At 41.0% G+C, this 17,900-nt stretch overlaps 1 protein-coding gene across 4 annotated transcripts in view; it reads left to right on the top strand.

Annotated features, from left to right (window-relative positions):
* Window positions 1-5,555: 5,555 nt before the first annotated feature.
* GRAP2 (GRB2 related adaptor protein 2) overlaps window positions 5,556-17,900 on the top strand; it is a 41,871-nt gene continuing 29,526 nt past the window's right edge. For 2 of the 4 annotated variants that reach the window (XM_068941515.1, XM_009665245.2), the window contains exon 1: window positions 15,109-15,247. In XM_068941515.1, the coding sequence (XP_068797616.1) occupies window positions 15,132-15,247 (116 nt within the window). In that variant the 5' untranslated portion in view covers window positions 15,109-15,131. Of the gene's footprint in view, window positions 7,144-15,108; window positions 15,248-17,900 lie in introns of those variants that run through there. The other 2 variants (XM_009665244.2, XM_068941549.1) reach the window with 2 other exon arrangements.

The following is a 17,900-nucleotide window of genomic DNA, read 5'->3' as shown; positions in this document are numbered from 1 at the left end:
AAAGAAGATTGTTTCTCTGTCTTTGGCTTTCTGTTAAATTTTCCAGGGTATTTCATTTTTTTAAAAAATGTATCATATATAAAATGAAGGTAATAGCTACCTTCCTTTCCTTTTCAATGAAAAAACTCTGGTCCTCTACTTGTGCTTCATTCTTTCCTTTGCTTAGAAAATGTAGTTTTGTAAAATTTGGGATCTCACATAACATGCCAGGATGGACAAGACCTAACATATCAAAGTTCTCTGGGATCTCACGTAACATGCAGGGATGGACAAGACCTAACATATCAAAGTTCTCTATCTATCTAGTAGATATCGGTTACCGTGTGGGCAAGGATAAGGCATGATCAGTGTGTCAGTAATGTGAGGGAAGACATGCTGTAGGGCTGAGTAACAGGAAATTCACTCTTCCTAGTCTCTCTTCCATTCAGTTTCTCAGTAAGGATTGCCAGCAGGTGGAACAATCAATATGAAGTGGATAATTGCCTTTGTAGTATGGATACTTTTCTACTATGAACTGATTGGCATTTGCATTTCTTTTCACTAAAGATATGTTAGTAATTTTCAAGAATTTCTAGCAGGTTCAAGGCTAAAAGCAATGTCTAGAGATGATATTGATAATAAAGATAACAGTTCTTATATGCCATTAGAGGTTTCCTACACTACAAAGTCTCCTAAGTGACTTCATTATTTCTGAAATAAAGCTATTTATATTTCAATGGAAAAGGTGTTCCAGTGGTAAACACCGAGTTTTTAAACATAAACTTCATTGAACTACTGACCTGAAGTCTATTAAGTTATCGTGACCGAGCCTCTCTAAGAGTAACAAACTTAATTATGTTATTGACATTATCAGGCAGTAGGTTTTAAACAAAAAGAAGCAACTTTTTTTGCAGATTGTGCATTAAGTAAACTGTGGAAGGTATTGTCCCTGAGTATAGTGAAGGGCAAAAACAGACACAGACAAATTTACACAGGATAAGCGGCTCTTAAATAAAATTTTTCAAATATAATCTTTGGCTCAACAAATCCCTAGATTGTTGCATAGCCAAAAGTTGGGAAGGAATGCCAAGAAAAAGTTCACCTTATATTTCTTCTCTTCCTGTACACTTTCTGTAAACGGATCTTACTGGCACTATTAGAGAAAGGACATTGGGCCAGATGGGCCTTTTGTCTGATCCTGTGCACCCTCCTAGTGTTCTTATATGTGTTATGGTTTCTTCAGTACTATTTAGTGGTTCAATCACATTTGTTTCAAAACCAGCTTGTTTCTAGCAGTGAGATCTGTCAGAAATGGAAAACTAGCAAACCTGCTGGCTGAAACCATTTCAGCACTTGCTTCCTAACCGAGGAGGCCGCTTAGGAACTTAAGTTGTCTGGAGTATCATGGCAGGGAGCAGCCATGTTAATTACCCACCTTTACCTTGATCTCTTCCAGTGTTATCTATGTAATGAACATTTTTCTATGTCTGAATGTTGACGAAGCCATCTTGACAATGATGTCTGACTTTCTTTCATCCCTTAGTGATGAGATAATCCAACACTGTGAGGGACTGGCACACATGCCTCCAGTTCTTTCCATGGTCCTTCATCCTGTGTTGTATCATGCCCATAATCTCGGAAAGGGAAAGCGCATTGTATGCAAGTTCACGGAAATCTTACATTAGTGAACTTGAGGGGCCCCAAAGATCATTAGCGGTTGCTTCCCTGACTTTTTTCACAAAGTTCTTCATGTGCCTCCTGAGTGCCGTGGGTAACAAGTTGTTCTCTTGTTTATTAAGTCAATAAGTGATGCCAGTCATTTCTCGTGGTGCTTATTCTAATCTCCAACTCAGGAAATCACCACAGTTAGGCAAAAATAACAGCACAAAGATGATACCATTCACTTAAAATTTTGGAGGAAGAAGCACAGACCGATATAATTTTATTCTCCATTTCTCATCTACGTAGGTCAAGCAAAATTACGATTCTATGGTGGCAAAATTAGAGAACAGGAAGATGGAAAAGAATGCTTTCTGCAGGAACATTTTGATCCCATTCAACTGACCTTAACCGAAAATACAGCAACAATGGCAAACCCACGGAGAAAATACACAGGATATACCTAGCATCTCCTTTTGGAGAGACTACAGCTTGACACCAAACTGAAAGCCAAGTGGCTTGCTTTTACTCAATAATGCATACCATCATAATGAAGTGCTTTGTCATTTATAGATTGAAAACACCATATTCAGATTTTTTTAGTATTAAACGTCTACCAAGAACACAGAAAGCTCAAGGAGGTGAAAGAAGAAATGGAGTCTTTTATTTTCCATTAAGTTTGCTTAAACCTAGTGCAACACAGTCTAGTATTAAACCATGGCTTCAGTTGACTTTTGTGGTGCTTCTGTAGCTAGCATTTTGAACACACCTATAACAAGATCCAAATGCAAATGTCAGATCTAGTGAAAGTTACGTTACACCAAAAGGACAATCTATGCAACTAGGGAGAAGGGAAGGAAATGTCTCATGTCAACCTATTGCAACCCTTCTGCCTCAGGAATTTCTGATGAGCTCTAAATAGGAGCAGAGAGACGAAGGAATTAAAACAAGGGGTTCCATTTGTTTGTGAATTGCTCTGCTAAACTGTAGCAACAGTGTTTCTAGACTGATCAGCTTGATCTGTCAGCTTTCACAGCTGGTATACTCAATGGGAGGTGCGTTTTAGCCAATGCAGTAATAGCATTAAAAGGGAATGCAGCCTCCAAATGATTTAAATGATGCTTGTGAATTGTCATTTCACAGCTTTATGAGATGTTCCTGTTCCCCTCCCTTCCTTTTGTTAGTTAGCATCAGGCTGGGTAGATTTCTGTGCAATTCCCAACTGAGTCACCAGAGAAGGGTCCGCCTTGATCATAGATCAAATTGTTTTCAAGCCCTGACAAATACCCAGGCTCAACAAGGGAGACAATCTGTAACGTACTTTATAGGCACAAAAAGTAAAAATATTGAAATTCATAATAAATGTTTGCTTTCCATCTCAGCCCCCTCCCCCGGCCACCCCTGCTCACTAGCTCACTCTGCTTCTCTTGTCTGATAACTATGACAGTCCAGACTAAGGGATATTTTTAATGCAAGGATAGGCATGAATTTCAAGCAAAACATGAAAATGGTACCTTTTTAATTTTTTAAAGAATGGAGCTAATTAACCTTTTTATCAAACTACACACATCTTCAAATGTCTTAGATGGAAAATATATTGGTTTAATTAAGATTTCACAGGGAGAGACAGTTGCAAACACTTAGAACTGAGAAAAATTGGGATCTTTATGAGGAGGGTGCTGTATGTTTTACAACTCCCTGAGTCTCTTTGTTGTTTGCACGTCAAATGGAGTCCGTTTTTATATCTTGGTCTCCTGCTGAGAGAAACTGATTTTATCATGTGTTTCAGTGAAGCTATTAAAAACTTCAATCATGAGATTTCTGTTTTGCCTTTGTATGTTTCTCTCTCTCTGGCGGAGTTACACTGTCACGTTGGTTATATGGTAGCATACATTGATTTGTTGGTTTTTTTTTTTTTTTTTTACAAGTCAGTTAGATAATCCTCCTGCAATCATAACTTGCTTGAATGGAAACCTTAGCACCTGTATTTTCTTTAACTGGCTCCCCGTTCGCTTTGATTTCTGTAGGTCTAGGATTTTGATGAGGGGTGTAAGCAGGGCTTGCCATGCTTTCTACTGTTCCTTTGTTTTTAATAGATGGTGAAAAGTGCGAGAGTGACAGCTCGAAACCACATGCACAGAACAAGAACAGCATGAACAGTGTCAGCATACACTTCCCCTCACTTCAGGCGCTCAGATATATTTCAGAGGTATGAAAACAGTGTATTGCTGTGACATGACATTACTATACAGGTATTTTAGGGGCAATACCACATAAGACTGCTACATGCTAAATCACATACTCCTCATCCTTAGACCTATTTATTTATCCCGTACTCTAAGACATTAAAAGGGTAGGACGTTCTAGGGAAAAAAGCATGTTACTATAGTTGAATCATAACTCAAATCACTCATTAGAAATATTGAAATATAAAATGGGGCAGATTCTTACATTTAAATAACATTCAAATTGAGCTATAATACCTGGGAATTCACTATTAAGGATTGAAGCCTGGATAGAGCCATGAATCAATTTCCTGTCTTTTGTTTGTCAGTTAATGTCACATAATCATGTCATACAAATGAACACTATTTAGATCTTAGCGCTGGCAGACAAGAAATCAACATTTGATTATTGTATTCTCCGTCTCGATCCTTGAGCCAGCTCTCTGTGATTAGTGCTACAATGCTGCATATATCATTGATTTTCAATTTGCAAGCAAGATTGAAGTTTCTAATGCCAAACAAAAAATACTTTGATTTTTTGGCTGAATAGTTGAGATTTTATTACCTTCGGCCAAATGAAAAGTTCTGTTTCGCCCCAAAATAAAAATTTTTGTTTAAGAGGTTGAGGTGTTTCTAGTTTTTTATTCAAATCAAAGTAAATTTTGAGATAAAGAGCTGTTTTACCCTGAAAAATCAGAACATTTCATATTGGAAGGGCTTAAATCATTTAAAAATGCCAAAAGGTTAACAGACATTTGCAAAACAGCTCAATCCTTCTCTGTACTGTTTTGTACCAAACACATTATTAATAAGACACTGCTTTCAATAGTATTGGTATTTCAATACTATCAATAAAATTTTGCCCATTTGTTGTAACATCTGTGCTTGTTTGAGTGCTACAGATTCAAACTGGGAAATCTGTCTGCTCGTTCATCAAAGTCAACAATAATTAGGAGTTAGAAGAGGGTTTTTTTTTTCTTCTTCTTTTGAACAGCAGGCTGGAAAAGCTATGGCCCATTTGGCCAAGCTCTGATCCATATCCTAGAATAGGGAATCCCTGCTGGATCCTGAAGCCAGTACAAAGTCAAGACAAGCGGCTGCAAGAAATCAGGGAGCTTGCATCTCACTGACTCAAGAGCTTAATTATTCATGAATCTAGTTCAGCTTCAGCAAATGGGCCTTTCCTGACTTACCGTCAACCAGAGCAGGCATATTTTAGCCATTGTTTTCAGGCTACGACTTCAAGCGGCCTCTGAGGAACGGCTGCAGGGAGAAACTTCACCTTACGTCAAGTCCTTTTTATTTTTCCCTGAAATGCCTGGTGCTAACCATCGCATGCACAGCACCAGACAGCTCATGGGTCAAGGTAAGGGCCGCCTTTCCGAAGGTGGCTCCCCTGCCCACAGTTAGCAACCAAACAGTAGTTTTCCAAACATCGAAACCCCTTGTGCTACAGGGGCCCTGCCAGCTCCCAGCAGCCTCCGGCTTGGCTTTCCAGAGGGGTCGGCCGAGAGCCAGAGCTCTGAGGGCAGGGAAGAAAAAGTCGGAGGGAAATCGCCTTTCGGGAGGCCGTGCTGTGGGAGGCAGAGGACGAGCGTGGGGCAGGGGATGCTCTCGCCACCGTGTAATTGATGCATGGGGTTAATTCGCAATGGGGTTGATGTGCACGTGCGCTGCAGGTGAGGGGAGGACGGGTGGGCTCACACGGCCAGGACCAGCCCTCTCCTTATCCCCCCCGCCCCCCTCTTTCTTTCCTCCCCTCTTGCCTCGGGAAGCCACGACTGTTGGGGAACGTTTTTCCCAACCGGATTCAAACAACTGTCAATCACCTGCAAACACCCACCCCCTTTCTCTCCTAATCCAATCAGATTGCTTGCTACCAGCCTTCCCTCCCTCCCCTCCATGTGGGCCCTGGCATTCCAAGGACCTGTCAATCACTGCCCAAGCCCCACCCCCAACCCTGGCTTCCAAGCTTTCCTCTGCCCTGAAGGGCTGTCAATCACCTTCCAAAGCCCACCTCGTTCTCTTATCAGCCAATCAGGTTTTGTGCCAGCCTGAGGAGCCCTGCTGTTGGGGGTGAGGGAGCGCTGCCATTTTGTGCCTTGTGATGGCAGGAGGAGGAAGCGCTGGTTACCAAGCAGGAGGGGGACAGGGCAAGGCATTAATCGGACAATGCCTTTTCAGCCTTTATTCACCTTAGGAGAAAGCCGTGATTACGGCTTTATTCCTATTTTTGTAGCATGTATGTGATTCATAAATATTTTGCCATGGGAAAGAGCCATAGCACAAACGTTGGCCAGCTAAACCATCGCTGCTTCTTCTAGACCGCAGTGCCTTTATCCAGGCTGCCAGCCTCCTGCAGTGCGGCCCTTCTTGTAACCAAACTGATGAACCAGTAAGCAAGCGAATGTGCCTTTTCTGTGTACTCTATGGCTTATGAGAATCAGATTTTCATACCCCTTTTTTTCACAGCTTAAAGACGCTCTCCCAATTCGTGCTAATCACAGTCTACTAAAATCCTGGGACTCTCTTATATCATCTTCCTCTTGGCCTGTGCTTGCACTGCTCAAAATGGCCCTTGTTTTTGCTCGTGTTTTCTTGCAGAGGTGCAAGCACATCGTCACACGTGCAGACGTTTTCTGCATGCGCCCATGGACTCTTGTCACATCAAAAGGCACATATGGTGAGAAAGGTGCTCCATAAGTTTAAATGCTGGTAGTTTATGATCGCCGTGGTGCCATGTAGCTACCCCGTATTAGAGAGAAGGGCGTATTTTAGCACACCCTAGACTGCTTGCTCCTAGGGATCGCTACCTGTTGCTGACAGAGGCCAGTGCTGTCCAGAGAGATGCATTAGATCTCCAACCATTGAGCAAGTTTTGGAGAGTGCCAGAGCATGAAATGCAGCTAGAGTAGAGATTTGCTGTAGATTCACAGAAGCAGCTCTGGTGCAGGAGTATAACCTTGGCAGTAAAAAAGTAAAACCACACTAAGCTGAGTCCCACACCCAGCTCTGTAAACTACCGTGTTTGTGAGTTCCTGCGTGGTTTGCGGTTTGCATCCTGACTGCTTGATTGGCTGCACTTCATGAAGGAGAGGCGAGGATGCAGCGGTGAAGGTTTGTGTGTCCCACATGGCTCCACAAACTTCTACCCTTGCTAAGCATTTGCGCAGAAGATGGGAGCTGAGTTGATTATCTTGTTATGAAACTGATGCCATTCGCCACCACTTTGTCTCAACACGATCTTGAAACAGCAGACTGCAACCACCTGCCGTCAAAGGTACAGAACTGCTCAGCTGTGTGCTTCTTTCACTATGAAGTTTTAAGGATAGAAGTGTTGGTTTAAATTAGCATGACATTTTCTGTAGAGTTAAACAAGTAAGGTTTTAGCTGCAAGGCTCAAGATTTAGTGTGTTTTCATTTCGGCTGCTGCTGCTGCATCAAGCCTTTCTCCTTGTCAATGGGGGATCGGGAATGTGCTCAGAAGGAGGGTATTTGTGGGAACAGCAAAGAAAATAATAACTGGGGATTTTTGTTAGTCAGAAGCTCAAAGCAAAGAGATATCCAGATTCCTCAGAAACTTTAAGGTTACCCTGACAGAGATCAGGCTATTGTGTCTCTAAGACGCCCTGTGGGATCATACTGACTGGGGCAGGATGCCTAGAAAGAAAAATGCTTCCGGCAACTGTCGATCTGGCATCATTGACCCTCTTTTTTGTGTCTCCTGTGAAAAGTGCTGGGGTCTTGAGGGGCAAGGCCTGAATGTAACATCTCCTCAATTGCTTCGTAATGTACTTGTAGTCAAGTTCTCTGATGCATTGTAAGAGTAATATGCGGTATTACTGTGAAGCGTCTCCTTCGGACAGAGTGATGCACAGCCTTATGACAAGGTCTGTGTTTGTTTCATGTGTGTTTGTGTGCGTAGAGAAAGCTCACTCTGCTTAACCCATCTTGCAGTTAACCTGGGAGCATAAGGACGTCAGTCTCCAAGACATGATTTAGTAACTTTTATTAGTAAACATTTTCTTAGAAGACAAAATAGTAATCCAAACTCTCTTCAGCAAAAGCAGGAGAAACTGTCATGTTTATATTTGGCTGGAGAAGAAAGGTTTTGTCATGGCTGGGTTTCTAGTAAATGGGCATGGAAGGAAGAGCTGGATTGTGGGGTGAGAAACCCTAAATAGTGGCCCACTATTTGGAATGGAAGACCCTCGTCAATTTAAGTGGCAGTGCAATTCATCCACTTGCAGGTGGAAGGAGGAAGAGGCCCACACTTTAGCCTCTGTTCCCTGGGCTCTGAATAAACTCTAGTTATGATGTGATGGTTAAATGAGTGGGGAAGAAACTATAGAGAAAACGTGTTCCTTTAGCAGGGGCTCAGAGAGAAAAAGCTGTTGGTGTCCCACTGAAGCAATTCCTCCTACTTTCATATATATTGGCATTTACTTCTGTTTCTAACTTTCTTGCATCCAGACTGGATAATACCATAGATAAGTGATTTAGATACAAAATAGCCCTGTGCGTCCTTCCGATTTTTATCTGGGAAGCAAAATAACCTGGAGTTGGAGGGATAGGCTGAGTGAAATGTACCCATCTGAAATCAGATTAGTTGTGTTGTCTGTATTTTGTTTTGTTTTTTTTTTGTATTTTCCTCTCTACCACTCCCCTCCACACACATCTCTTAAAATTGTTCAAACTGAGGGAGCTTCCTGGGCAAAACGAAAATTGGCCCTTCACAAGACAAAATTTTGTACAACTCCCGGAGTATTGGGTCTCTGCTGCTCAAATTAGATGTCTGACATGATCTCTTATACCTTTTTACATTAGTTTGCAGAAGGTATAGTGTTTCTGGAAGCTTATCTGTTTTTTTTTCAGTTGTAGCCATTACTCTAAATTAAAGATATCGCTTCTCCCTTCAAACTTTCTCTTCCTCTACCTAGTTTCACAGCATTTTCTGTTTTTCACGCTTCTTACCTTTCACTCTTGCAGCCATATGCTGGTGCCCTCCATTTTTGCTGATTCAAGGGCAACAGCAGTGAGGAAGTTATACCATGCATACAGTGTTATACTTTGCCCTCCCCATCAATTTGCAGCTTGACAGCAGCTCTCTGTGGCCACAAGCAATATCTGAAAGTTTGGCAGGCAAGAGGTTGCTGTTAAGCCACGGGTCTGGGACTACTGCTGTAGGCAGTCTCCTTTGGTTTACTTTTATTGCCTCACGTAATGAAAATGATATTCATTCAGTCTCTGATATAGGCAGTCAAAAGGGCCTAACCACAAAGGCTGAGAAAATGCCGATAGTTTTACCACTAACTAAATATTTCTAGCAACCCTTAATATGCCTATGTGTTTGGGGGTGATTTTTGTTTCTTTAGTTTTTACAGTATAATAAGGCCCTGTCTTCCTTTACCTTTCTCACTTTTCTCCAGAGTCTGGTTTTGGTTTAAAAGGAGCTTAGCCATTCTGTCTGCTTTCAGTTCCTCAGAATGTTATATTGAATATAATGATTGTCACACACTTGATTTAAAGCTCAGGGCTGGCTGCAAGCCATATTCCAGTCAGCGCAAATGGCATCCATAAATCCCATATCTTTCAGAAATCTTTACTTTGCAGCTCCCTTGCAGGAGACTTCTTGGTTTGTTCAGCTTAGTTTTCCGCCATTCTTAGTAAATTTGGGCAACAGCAAAGGAAATACACAGTCCCATCAGGGGTTATATGGTGGTAAATTTGCTTTTCCTGTGTAGGCCTTTCATCTTATTGTCTGTGTACATTTTTGTCTGTCGATGGCCATTTTGCCCATTTGTCCTTGAGATGGGTCGGTATGAATTCTCTCACTTTATAACTAAGGTCAGGCCTATGTGCATGGATGTGGTATCGCTGAGTTACCTAAGATGGCAGAAGCACTATAGCCATACTAACTTGACTAGCTAGACGGTCTGTAAAAACGAACTAGCCTTCTGAGAACTGAGCTTTATGGCTTTCGGTACCCCAGCCATTTAAATATCTCCATACGCAGTGACACCGTACTATGTGGACGTGCCCTACACAAGCCCTGAAGTGGCTTGCCCAGGGGTGCACAACAAATCATTATCTGGTCTGGGGCTGGAAACTGCTCCCTGGATTCTTGATCTTGTTCCTTAATCACTAGACAAAACTGCCTTGTTTCTGCATTTTATAGTGGCACTTTCATTTTAAATAGGATTTAAAACAAGTACTTTTTAAAAGGGAGGGGGGAAAGGGACTTGCACGAACAGGAATAAAACTTGTAGCGGTATGAGCTAGGCTAACAAGTGTATGTACTATAGCCTTCATGCTTTAAGTTACAAGCTATTCTCATGATATAACCATACGAGCCCTGTAGTGGATTGATGCTTTACTTAAATGCTTCTGATGTTTGGCCACTAGTGTCCCAGGGGTATCGGGCATATCCAGATGGGTAATCTGGGTGAAAAGAAGGGTATCTCTTTTTCTTTTGGCTATAGCTCAGAACCTTGTCTCTGAAGCACAGTCACTGTAAGTACTATTTCCGGAGGGTGAAGATGAGAATTTCAAGAAGATGAGAATGAAGGAAAGTGATCTTGGAAGGGTCTGAGTTCTTCCTGTAGCCTTAAATTTTCTTAATCATTCTGCTGATTAAAGAATCATGCTAACACACCATTTAAATAACATCTAAGCAGGGGAGACTAACCTTTGAGAAATATGCTTGCTAAGAATGGCCACATTATCATGGCACTGAGATCACAGGTCAGCACTGTGAAGTATTATGAGATGAAAGAAAATGACTAGAATGCCTAAATGAACAGCATGCACCAATACATGATGAAATCCTTTCTTCCCTCTCTTGGAGCTGCAAAATCCATCCTTTCTCCCTCTCCCCTACTCTGTAACCTTTTTTACATACTGCTTTATCTTTTCAGAGCAGTGTACAGTACTAATTACATGCCATTTTTTTTCCTGAGGCACTATATGCCTTGTGTTCTCCAGATTTTCCTTGCCAGTTCCCCAATTTTTTATTATCTCAGCATGACAAATTCCCCAGCGATGCTTAGAGTACAGACTTTAACCCCTATAGCTTTAGACTTCCTTTATTTTAAAAAAATTGGCTACATAAAGAACAACATCAAATTAAATACGTTTCCAGGTCATAGCACCTCCAAACTACAGCTGAGTTTTGGCACAGGAGAAATTTGCCATAACCCCTGTAATCTAAACAGGGATTATCTCAGGATGTGGACAAACTTTTAAAATTGTCTCTATGCATGAATGTGCTCTGGTAACCTTTTTTTCCGTGTAGAAGAGTATAGTGTCTAAAGCTAACATACTGGAGGCATTCTGTCTGACTGTTTGTACATAGGATTTGCTGTACCAGATGAGACTATCCATCTGTTACATCCAGTACGCTACCCAAACAGGGGTCAAAACATAATGATTCTGAGAAAGGTGACCTAACCCTCCATCAGCCAAGTGTTCAGAGCTCTATATAGGGGTGGAACAATCCTAACTCTAACAGGGTGAGAAGTTTACAGTGTGAAAGCGTCAGACTGTATTTAAGTTAATATATATAAAAATAGTGGCATCCTTTAACCATTACATGTTTGGCTTTTTCTTTTTGAATAATCCTAATAGTGTAACAGATCTGTGAGATTAAATCTGTGAAACCCGAAAGAAATTCTCCTAATTTACTTTATTGTAGAGGATAAATAAATGTAGTCTCAAACTACTTTCCTATCTTGAACAGGAGTTGAATCCTAATTCATTAAAGTAATTAGTACTTTGAGTTTCTTAGTAGAAGGAGATGAATAGACAGGCAATATTACATTGCTGAAGATTGTATAGGTATTGTCATGTCGTTACCTTCTGCAGCAGCCATGTACAGCGGTTACTTTTTTCACCTACTGATCTGAGAGAGCATATATTGCTGTCTCCCATATGCCTAAATGGTTTAGTGTTGTCTTTTCCTTTTTGTGTAATGAGCCCATGCAATAATCAAAGCCTCTGAATGTTTGTGATCTCAGATTAGTTTTGAATAATGTTTAAGAAAATATTTTTTCTTTTCCGTGACATCACAGCAAGGTAATTCTCAGTGGGACTGATACCACCACACATAGTTAAAATTTCATCATTCAGAGCCAGCAACTACTTCTCTCTATTCCCAGCAGAAGTGAAGCCTAGTGTCCCTGCTGAAGGACTATGGAGTTTCTCCTGTCAGGAGAAAATCCTGCTGTGAAATGATGAATATTTTGAAAGGGTCATTCTAGCTGTGGGCAGATCGAGTATCTTGAAAGGTCACTTTGTAGCATTCTCTGAAGGAAAAAATTGAACACCAGGGTTTTTTTGAAGAGGAAATTTTCAGTAAGAAGTATGGTAGAGGGAAAAAGGGCTATTAATCTCGGAAAGATCTTCAAATGTTGATCAGTTTTTACTGATCTTTAGGGAGTCTGAAGATTTGGATTATTCCATGTTTGAGATCATAGAAACAAACAGAAGATCAAACACAAAGCAATAAGTTTCTTAAAGGGCCCATATTTAGAAGTAATTTTATCTCATAAATTAGTTAATAGATTTACCTGTAAATTCTTAGAAAATTCAATATGTGCTCTTAGTACTGTAATTCTTCATGTGTGCTGTGCCTCTCATACATAACAAAGACACTGAATCCTTACTTTAAACGCAAAACTCCACTCAGCTGTAACTGCACAGACATGACAAGTACCTCCTATAATATTTGCTAATAAATTTTATTCTGATTTTTTTAAAACTATTTTTCAACGTTATTCTGATTTGCTCCTCTTGGCTATTGAGGTTGCTGTGGGAAACGAGACTGAAGCAAGTACAGGTGTTGTCTGAAGAGGTTAATCATTTGTTATAATAGCAACTGCAGAATGGGTTCAGAAGAACTTTTGTCCAAATTTTCTGTGCAAAACTATCCATAGCGTCTGAGGGTCCGTGCCTTAAGCACCCAAAGCTCTATTATTAATTAGTTCTTTTACAGCAAGGCTTCGGCTGTCTTTTGGACACTGTTGACGCTGGATGCTCTGCGCTGACATAGGTTATGTCTTCATTGCGAAAAGTAGGCATGCTTTTAATATTAAAGTGGTTTCCTCTAGGTACTTACCTTAATGTGGAAGTTCAGCGAAGAGAAAGCGCTGGTGACTTCATGTCACTGAGGCTTGCTAGGGTAAATACAATATACCCTACCTGGAAGGTACCTCAGGTCACTACATCAAGATAATGTTTTCTTTGGCAATTTACTATGCAATAGCTGTTGTGTTAGAAAAACACATCAGTTTTTGCAGTGAAGGCAAAGTCATAACAGAAGAAAACCCTAGCCTCAACAAGCTCTCAATCTAAAGAGAGAGGTGAATGAAGAGAGGGAAGCACAGAGGGATGAAGATGAAGGACTTGTCTGAACAGGGAGCTCTCTGTGTTGTTGTACTGGGGTAGTAGTTTGGGGTGGTTCTTTGGGAGGCCACTGGTACTCCAGAAGAAGAGTTCCTCTCCTGGTTTGCTTTCTGCCTCTTTGGTAGCACCTCAGAGCTCCCCACACCTGCTGTCCGCTTTACCTGCATTATTACTGTGTCACTGTAATAAATCATCAGGGGGGCCACGCTGGGCTGAAGGATTCCTTTCCTCACCACAGCCAGCTGAAGGCCTCTTAGTGTTTTATATATACCATAACTTACAGAGACCCTGGGAGTGGTAGCGCACTGGTAAACACCACTTGGAGTCTTTTAAGCACCTTGTGATTTTATCTGGTAATTTTGGGGAGAGTTCTAAGGAAAACCTCAGCACTTCAAGAGATGGGTTTAGTGACTCAGAGAGAATCAGTACTGAATGATATGCCCTAGCACATTTCTTGCACTTGATACTCAAAACTGTGGCTTTGACTGCCTGTGGTCATCAATTATCCTTCAGCTAATTGCATAAGACTAAAGGTGTTTGCCCTGATAGCCCGGGCAGATTTCAGTTTGCCTTCTGCACATCTGACATTTCAATTTTAATTGGGCAGTTGTTGCTTCTGCTTCTAGCCTGCTGTGCACTGCTGAAAAACACTGGAGGATGGATTTCATTGTTAGGAGAAGGAATAGATAGAGTCAGGGAAAGTGGCGGCCAAACTGGAGGTGCCCTCCAGCGCAAAGCTAGGATCAAAGGACACGATCATCATGCTTTAGTATTCATGCTTACTAACTCAACTACCCCTCACCAGAAAGTGTCCAGAGAAGTGCTAGTCTCAAGGAGGCTGTGGCAAGAGAAAAGCTCATAATAGGGCTTCTTAATTAAACCACTGGGTAGTTTTAACAAGAGAAGCCAAAGGAGCAGCTGTAGTCCTTTGAAATGCACCAGGGAGAAACTACAGCCGTGTGTGGCCCCTCCACCCTGCCTAGCACTGCTGCATCCCCCTCTGATGAAGCCAATCAGGATAACAAAAATGCAAAGTGAGTCTGAATTTAATTCATGGTTTGTAAAATGCATTGGGAATCTCTTGAATTCAGTACGTTTAATTTTACTTTTTAGTTTGAAATGCTTTTTAGCTTTTGAGCAAAATGTTCTTTTGCAATGTTGTTCTCCTGCTCAGTCTAAACAAACCTGGCATGACATTTTATAAGGGAGTGGCTTTGAATGCATCAACTTCTGCTATGCAATCTCAGACATTTAATTGCCTTGAGCTTTGGAAGGACTGAGCAGCTACTTCTTTCCTTGACTAGCTGCAGAGATGAGCTAGTCCAGCTTGTCCAGGTTGCTGTCCAGACTTAGCAACCAAGAAACAACATTTCCAAATTGAGTGAATGCTTTGGGGATGTTTGCGGTTTAGTTTCTTTTACAAAGATGATCACTTTTAATATAACTTAATTTTTGAAAAGCTGCGGACTGAAAAACAGGGCTCATCTTCCAGACGAAAGAAGCAACCTACTGTAATCAAATATAGCAAGATATGCAATAGTAGTGAAAGTGAACATTACAGTTTTTTAATCTTAAAGCAGGCAAAATAGATACGAGTAGAAGCAACGGTAATAGAAACAGTAATAGAAAATGGAAGCGCAGTGAGCTTTTTTTTTTTTTTTCATGTGGAAGCAGCAGTGTGGTATTGAATGTGTTTTTAGATGTATTCACGCTGGATAAAATTCACCTTGTTTGTCTCAGACGTACCACTAATCTGTATTTTGAGGGGTTAAACCTTGTAGCAGTGCATGGAGCTTATTTAAGTCTTGAGACAAGTAACTCTTGCCATTGGCTGGTTTCCCACTGCAGAGCCTTACCACACTCACGATGCATCTTGAAGGGCAAGAGCTGCACAGTTCCTACAGCACGCAGCTCTCGAAACTTTCTTATGCAGACTTTCTAAGGTATCTAGCAGAGGAGCACCTTCTTGCAGACCGTACAAGGTACATGAGAGACCATCCTGCAGTGTATAGCCAAGCAATTTTTTTCTACAGTCTCTAGACTGCATAATTATTTTTCCATTCTGGAATTTTCTTCTCCTTTCTTCTTTTTCCTTTTTTTCTGGTCTGAATTCTATCTACAAATAATGATTTTTAATGGAGTATTAAGCACAAAAAAAGTCAGAAAATGATGATTGTAATGCTAGCCTCGTTTTAGTATGTGTTTTGATAATATGCAATTGTATAATTAAACTCTTGCACTGAAGTCAATAGCACATTATGAATGTTTTTTACAATCTTGTAAGGTGCGTAGTGAAAGGAAATCTCAAATCTTTTAATGCAGGTCTTGTACCTAAATGATTTTCAGTATGCCTTTGATCTACAAAGGCATATAATTTATGTTATTGCCTGAATGAGACTGGTGCTCCATTAGAGCAGTCACTGTAGAAAGATGGGGTTACATCCTCATCTAGTATAATTTCAAAGTTAGCCCTGCCATGAGCAGGGGCTTGAACTTGATGATCTCCACAGATTCCTTTCAGTCTTAATTATTGTATGATTCTACAAACGGTCCCAACCCACTGGGCTTTGTTAAGTTGCGCCATATGGAAGAATAACATTTGCGACTGCCCGTCACTCCAAGGAGCTTGCAGTCTAAATAGGAAAGACAGGCAAAGGGTAAGGAAAAGAGATGTAACATAGAAATGCAGTAAAGAATGCAATAGACTGTCAATATTATATCATGTCCATTTTTTTTTTGTTTTCAACTCTTTTCATGAGATGATTCTTAGATGACAGAACTGCTGTCCGCACTGTGTATTCAGGAGCATAATTGTAGAAAGAAGTGTGCATGATACTTTGTTGCGTTATAGAAGAAATAGCTTGTTGTCCTCTCCTCAAAAACCATAGGATACTGTTGAACACAAAAGGTGGTTTCTTTAAATGTCTACATACCCATTTCTGAGCCTGAAAGCAAAGTCTAGGTGAAACGATTGTTCTCTCATAATTAAGCAAACTTGTGGGACTGAAGTCAGTTCTCAGGGGATCTGTGAACTGGATTGCAGTTGTCTGCTGTAGATCATGTTGTGCCTCTCTGCCCTCATTCCCTGTGCTATGGTATCCTCAGCACATCCAGAGCTGCCTCCTGTGTGTTACCCCTCGCTTCTACACAAGACCCATGTGGGCTATAAGGAGTTCTTTTATGTGGAGTCTCCCCTCAGTTCAACACTAGTACCGATGGCTATTAGATCTTTATGTACCTCAGTCTGTGTGCCTTGGAGTGGACTAGACATTGGATTTCCATCTCATTCCATTTTATCTTCTGTACAACGCCAATATAAGCCTAGTTGGGTAAGTTGGAATTGCGATAATATGCCTCCAATTGCAACCCAAAGAAACAGAATAATTCATTTTTTCCGATTTTTTTCAAGCAGAATTGTACTCACTTCTTATAAGCTTTATTTAATAGGACAGAAGCTACGTAGACTAGGCCCAGCGTTTAGGTTTTCTGAGAATGAAGGGTATGAAACTTAATATGAATACAAATACCATAAAGGTACACTGTCATTTCCATTAAAGCAATTCTGTTTGGAGATTTAAGTAGTGCCCTTCATTGTTCTGTATGCACCTGCAGCACTGAGCAAAAGTGACTAAATCTGAAGGAGACAGTGTCCAGCCTCTATTAATTCACCAAGGTTAATTGAGTTAATTAAGTTGCAGAATCGGGGAAGGGGAGGGGATGGATCTGCAGTGCTTTAAGCAGTAAGTCTTAATAATTTAAAGGGTGCAATAACCTGGATATTACCAACAAATAAAAATAATAGCATAGATCTTGACAGTGCCCTCTACCTATGCAGCATGCTGCAAGTCTCTTGCTCTGGGCGCAAATACACTGTTGGCTCCGTGCAAAACTAAATATGACTGCTTTTAGCTTGAGGCAAGATCCCAGAGCTCTGCTTGCCCCACTCAACTGATGTTTCATCTCTTTGAGATTTAGTTCGTATGTGGCCCACTGAGTCCATATTCACAACAAATTTTCCATCTTCCATTTAAAGCATTTACTCCTTGCGATATAACCTTGAGTAGTCTCATTTAGTATCTTTTATGTTCACCTCCTTCAACCTCTGAAAATATTTCCTGCATGATATTTCAACCAGATCTTCATCTCCGTACTGATAGATAGGTCTTTTTCTTAAATGAGGGCTAAGTGAGTGTCTTTGTCCAAAATTTCAACTCCAAGTACAACCTGAGGCTCCTAAGCCTCATCGAGGAGCACGTATTTTAAGATGGCTTAATGCTCGGAGCTGCTAAGTATGCACGGATCACAGGGACTTCAGTGTGAGCTACCAGCAGTCAGACTCTCTGCTTTAACTTCCTTGGGAGTATAACCAGGAGTGGAGGAGCATAATGTTAGGCCAGATCCTACCTGAAGAGGTTGACGTGCATTTTTTCCATGGAAGTCTTTAAATAGGTGATTCATTACTGCTGATGTTTGACTAACACCTAAATTGCAGCTTCAGCTGACTTGCACTCATGCTCTGGGGTGCTCCTTGTCAGCCCCATGCGCACAGCACACTTGTCTACTCTCCGAGAGTACACAGACCAAGTCGTTTGCAGTTGCTCAGAATTGTGTTTGCCAAGGAAAACACAACACACA

Source organism: Struthio camelus, chromosome 1, assembly GCF_040807025.1.
Source record: "Struthio camelus isolate bStrCam1 chromosome 1, bStrCam1.hap1, whole genome shotgun sequence".
NCBI classification, from domain to species: Eukaryota; Metazoa; Chordata; class Aves; order Struthioniformes; family Struthionidae; genus Struthio; species Struthio camelus.
The sequence above is the reverse complement of the archived record's forward strand: the minus strand, read 5'-3'. Positions and strand labels throughout refer to the sequence as shown.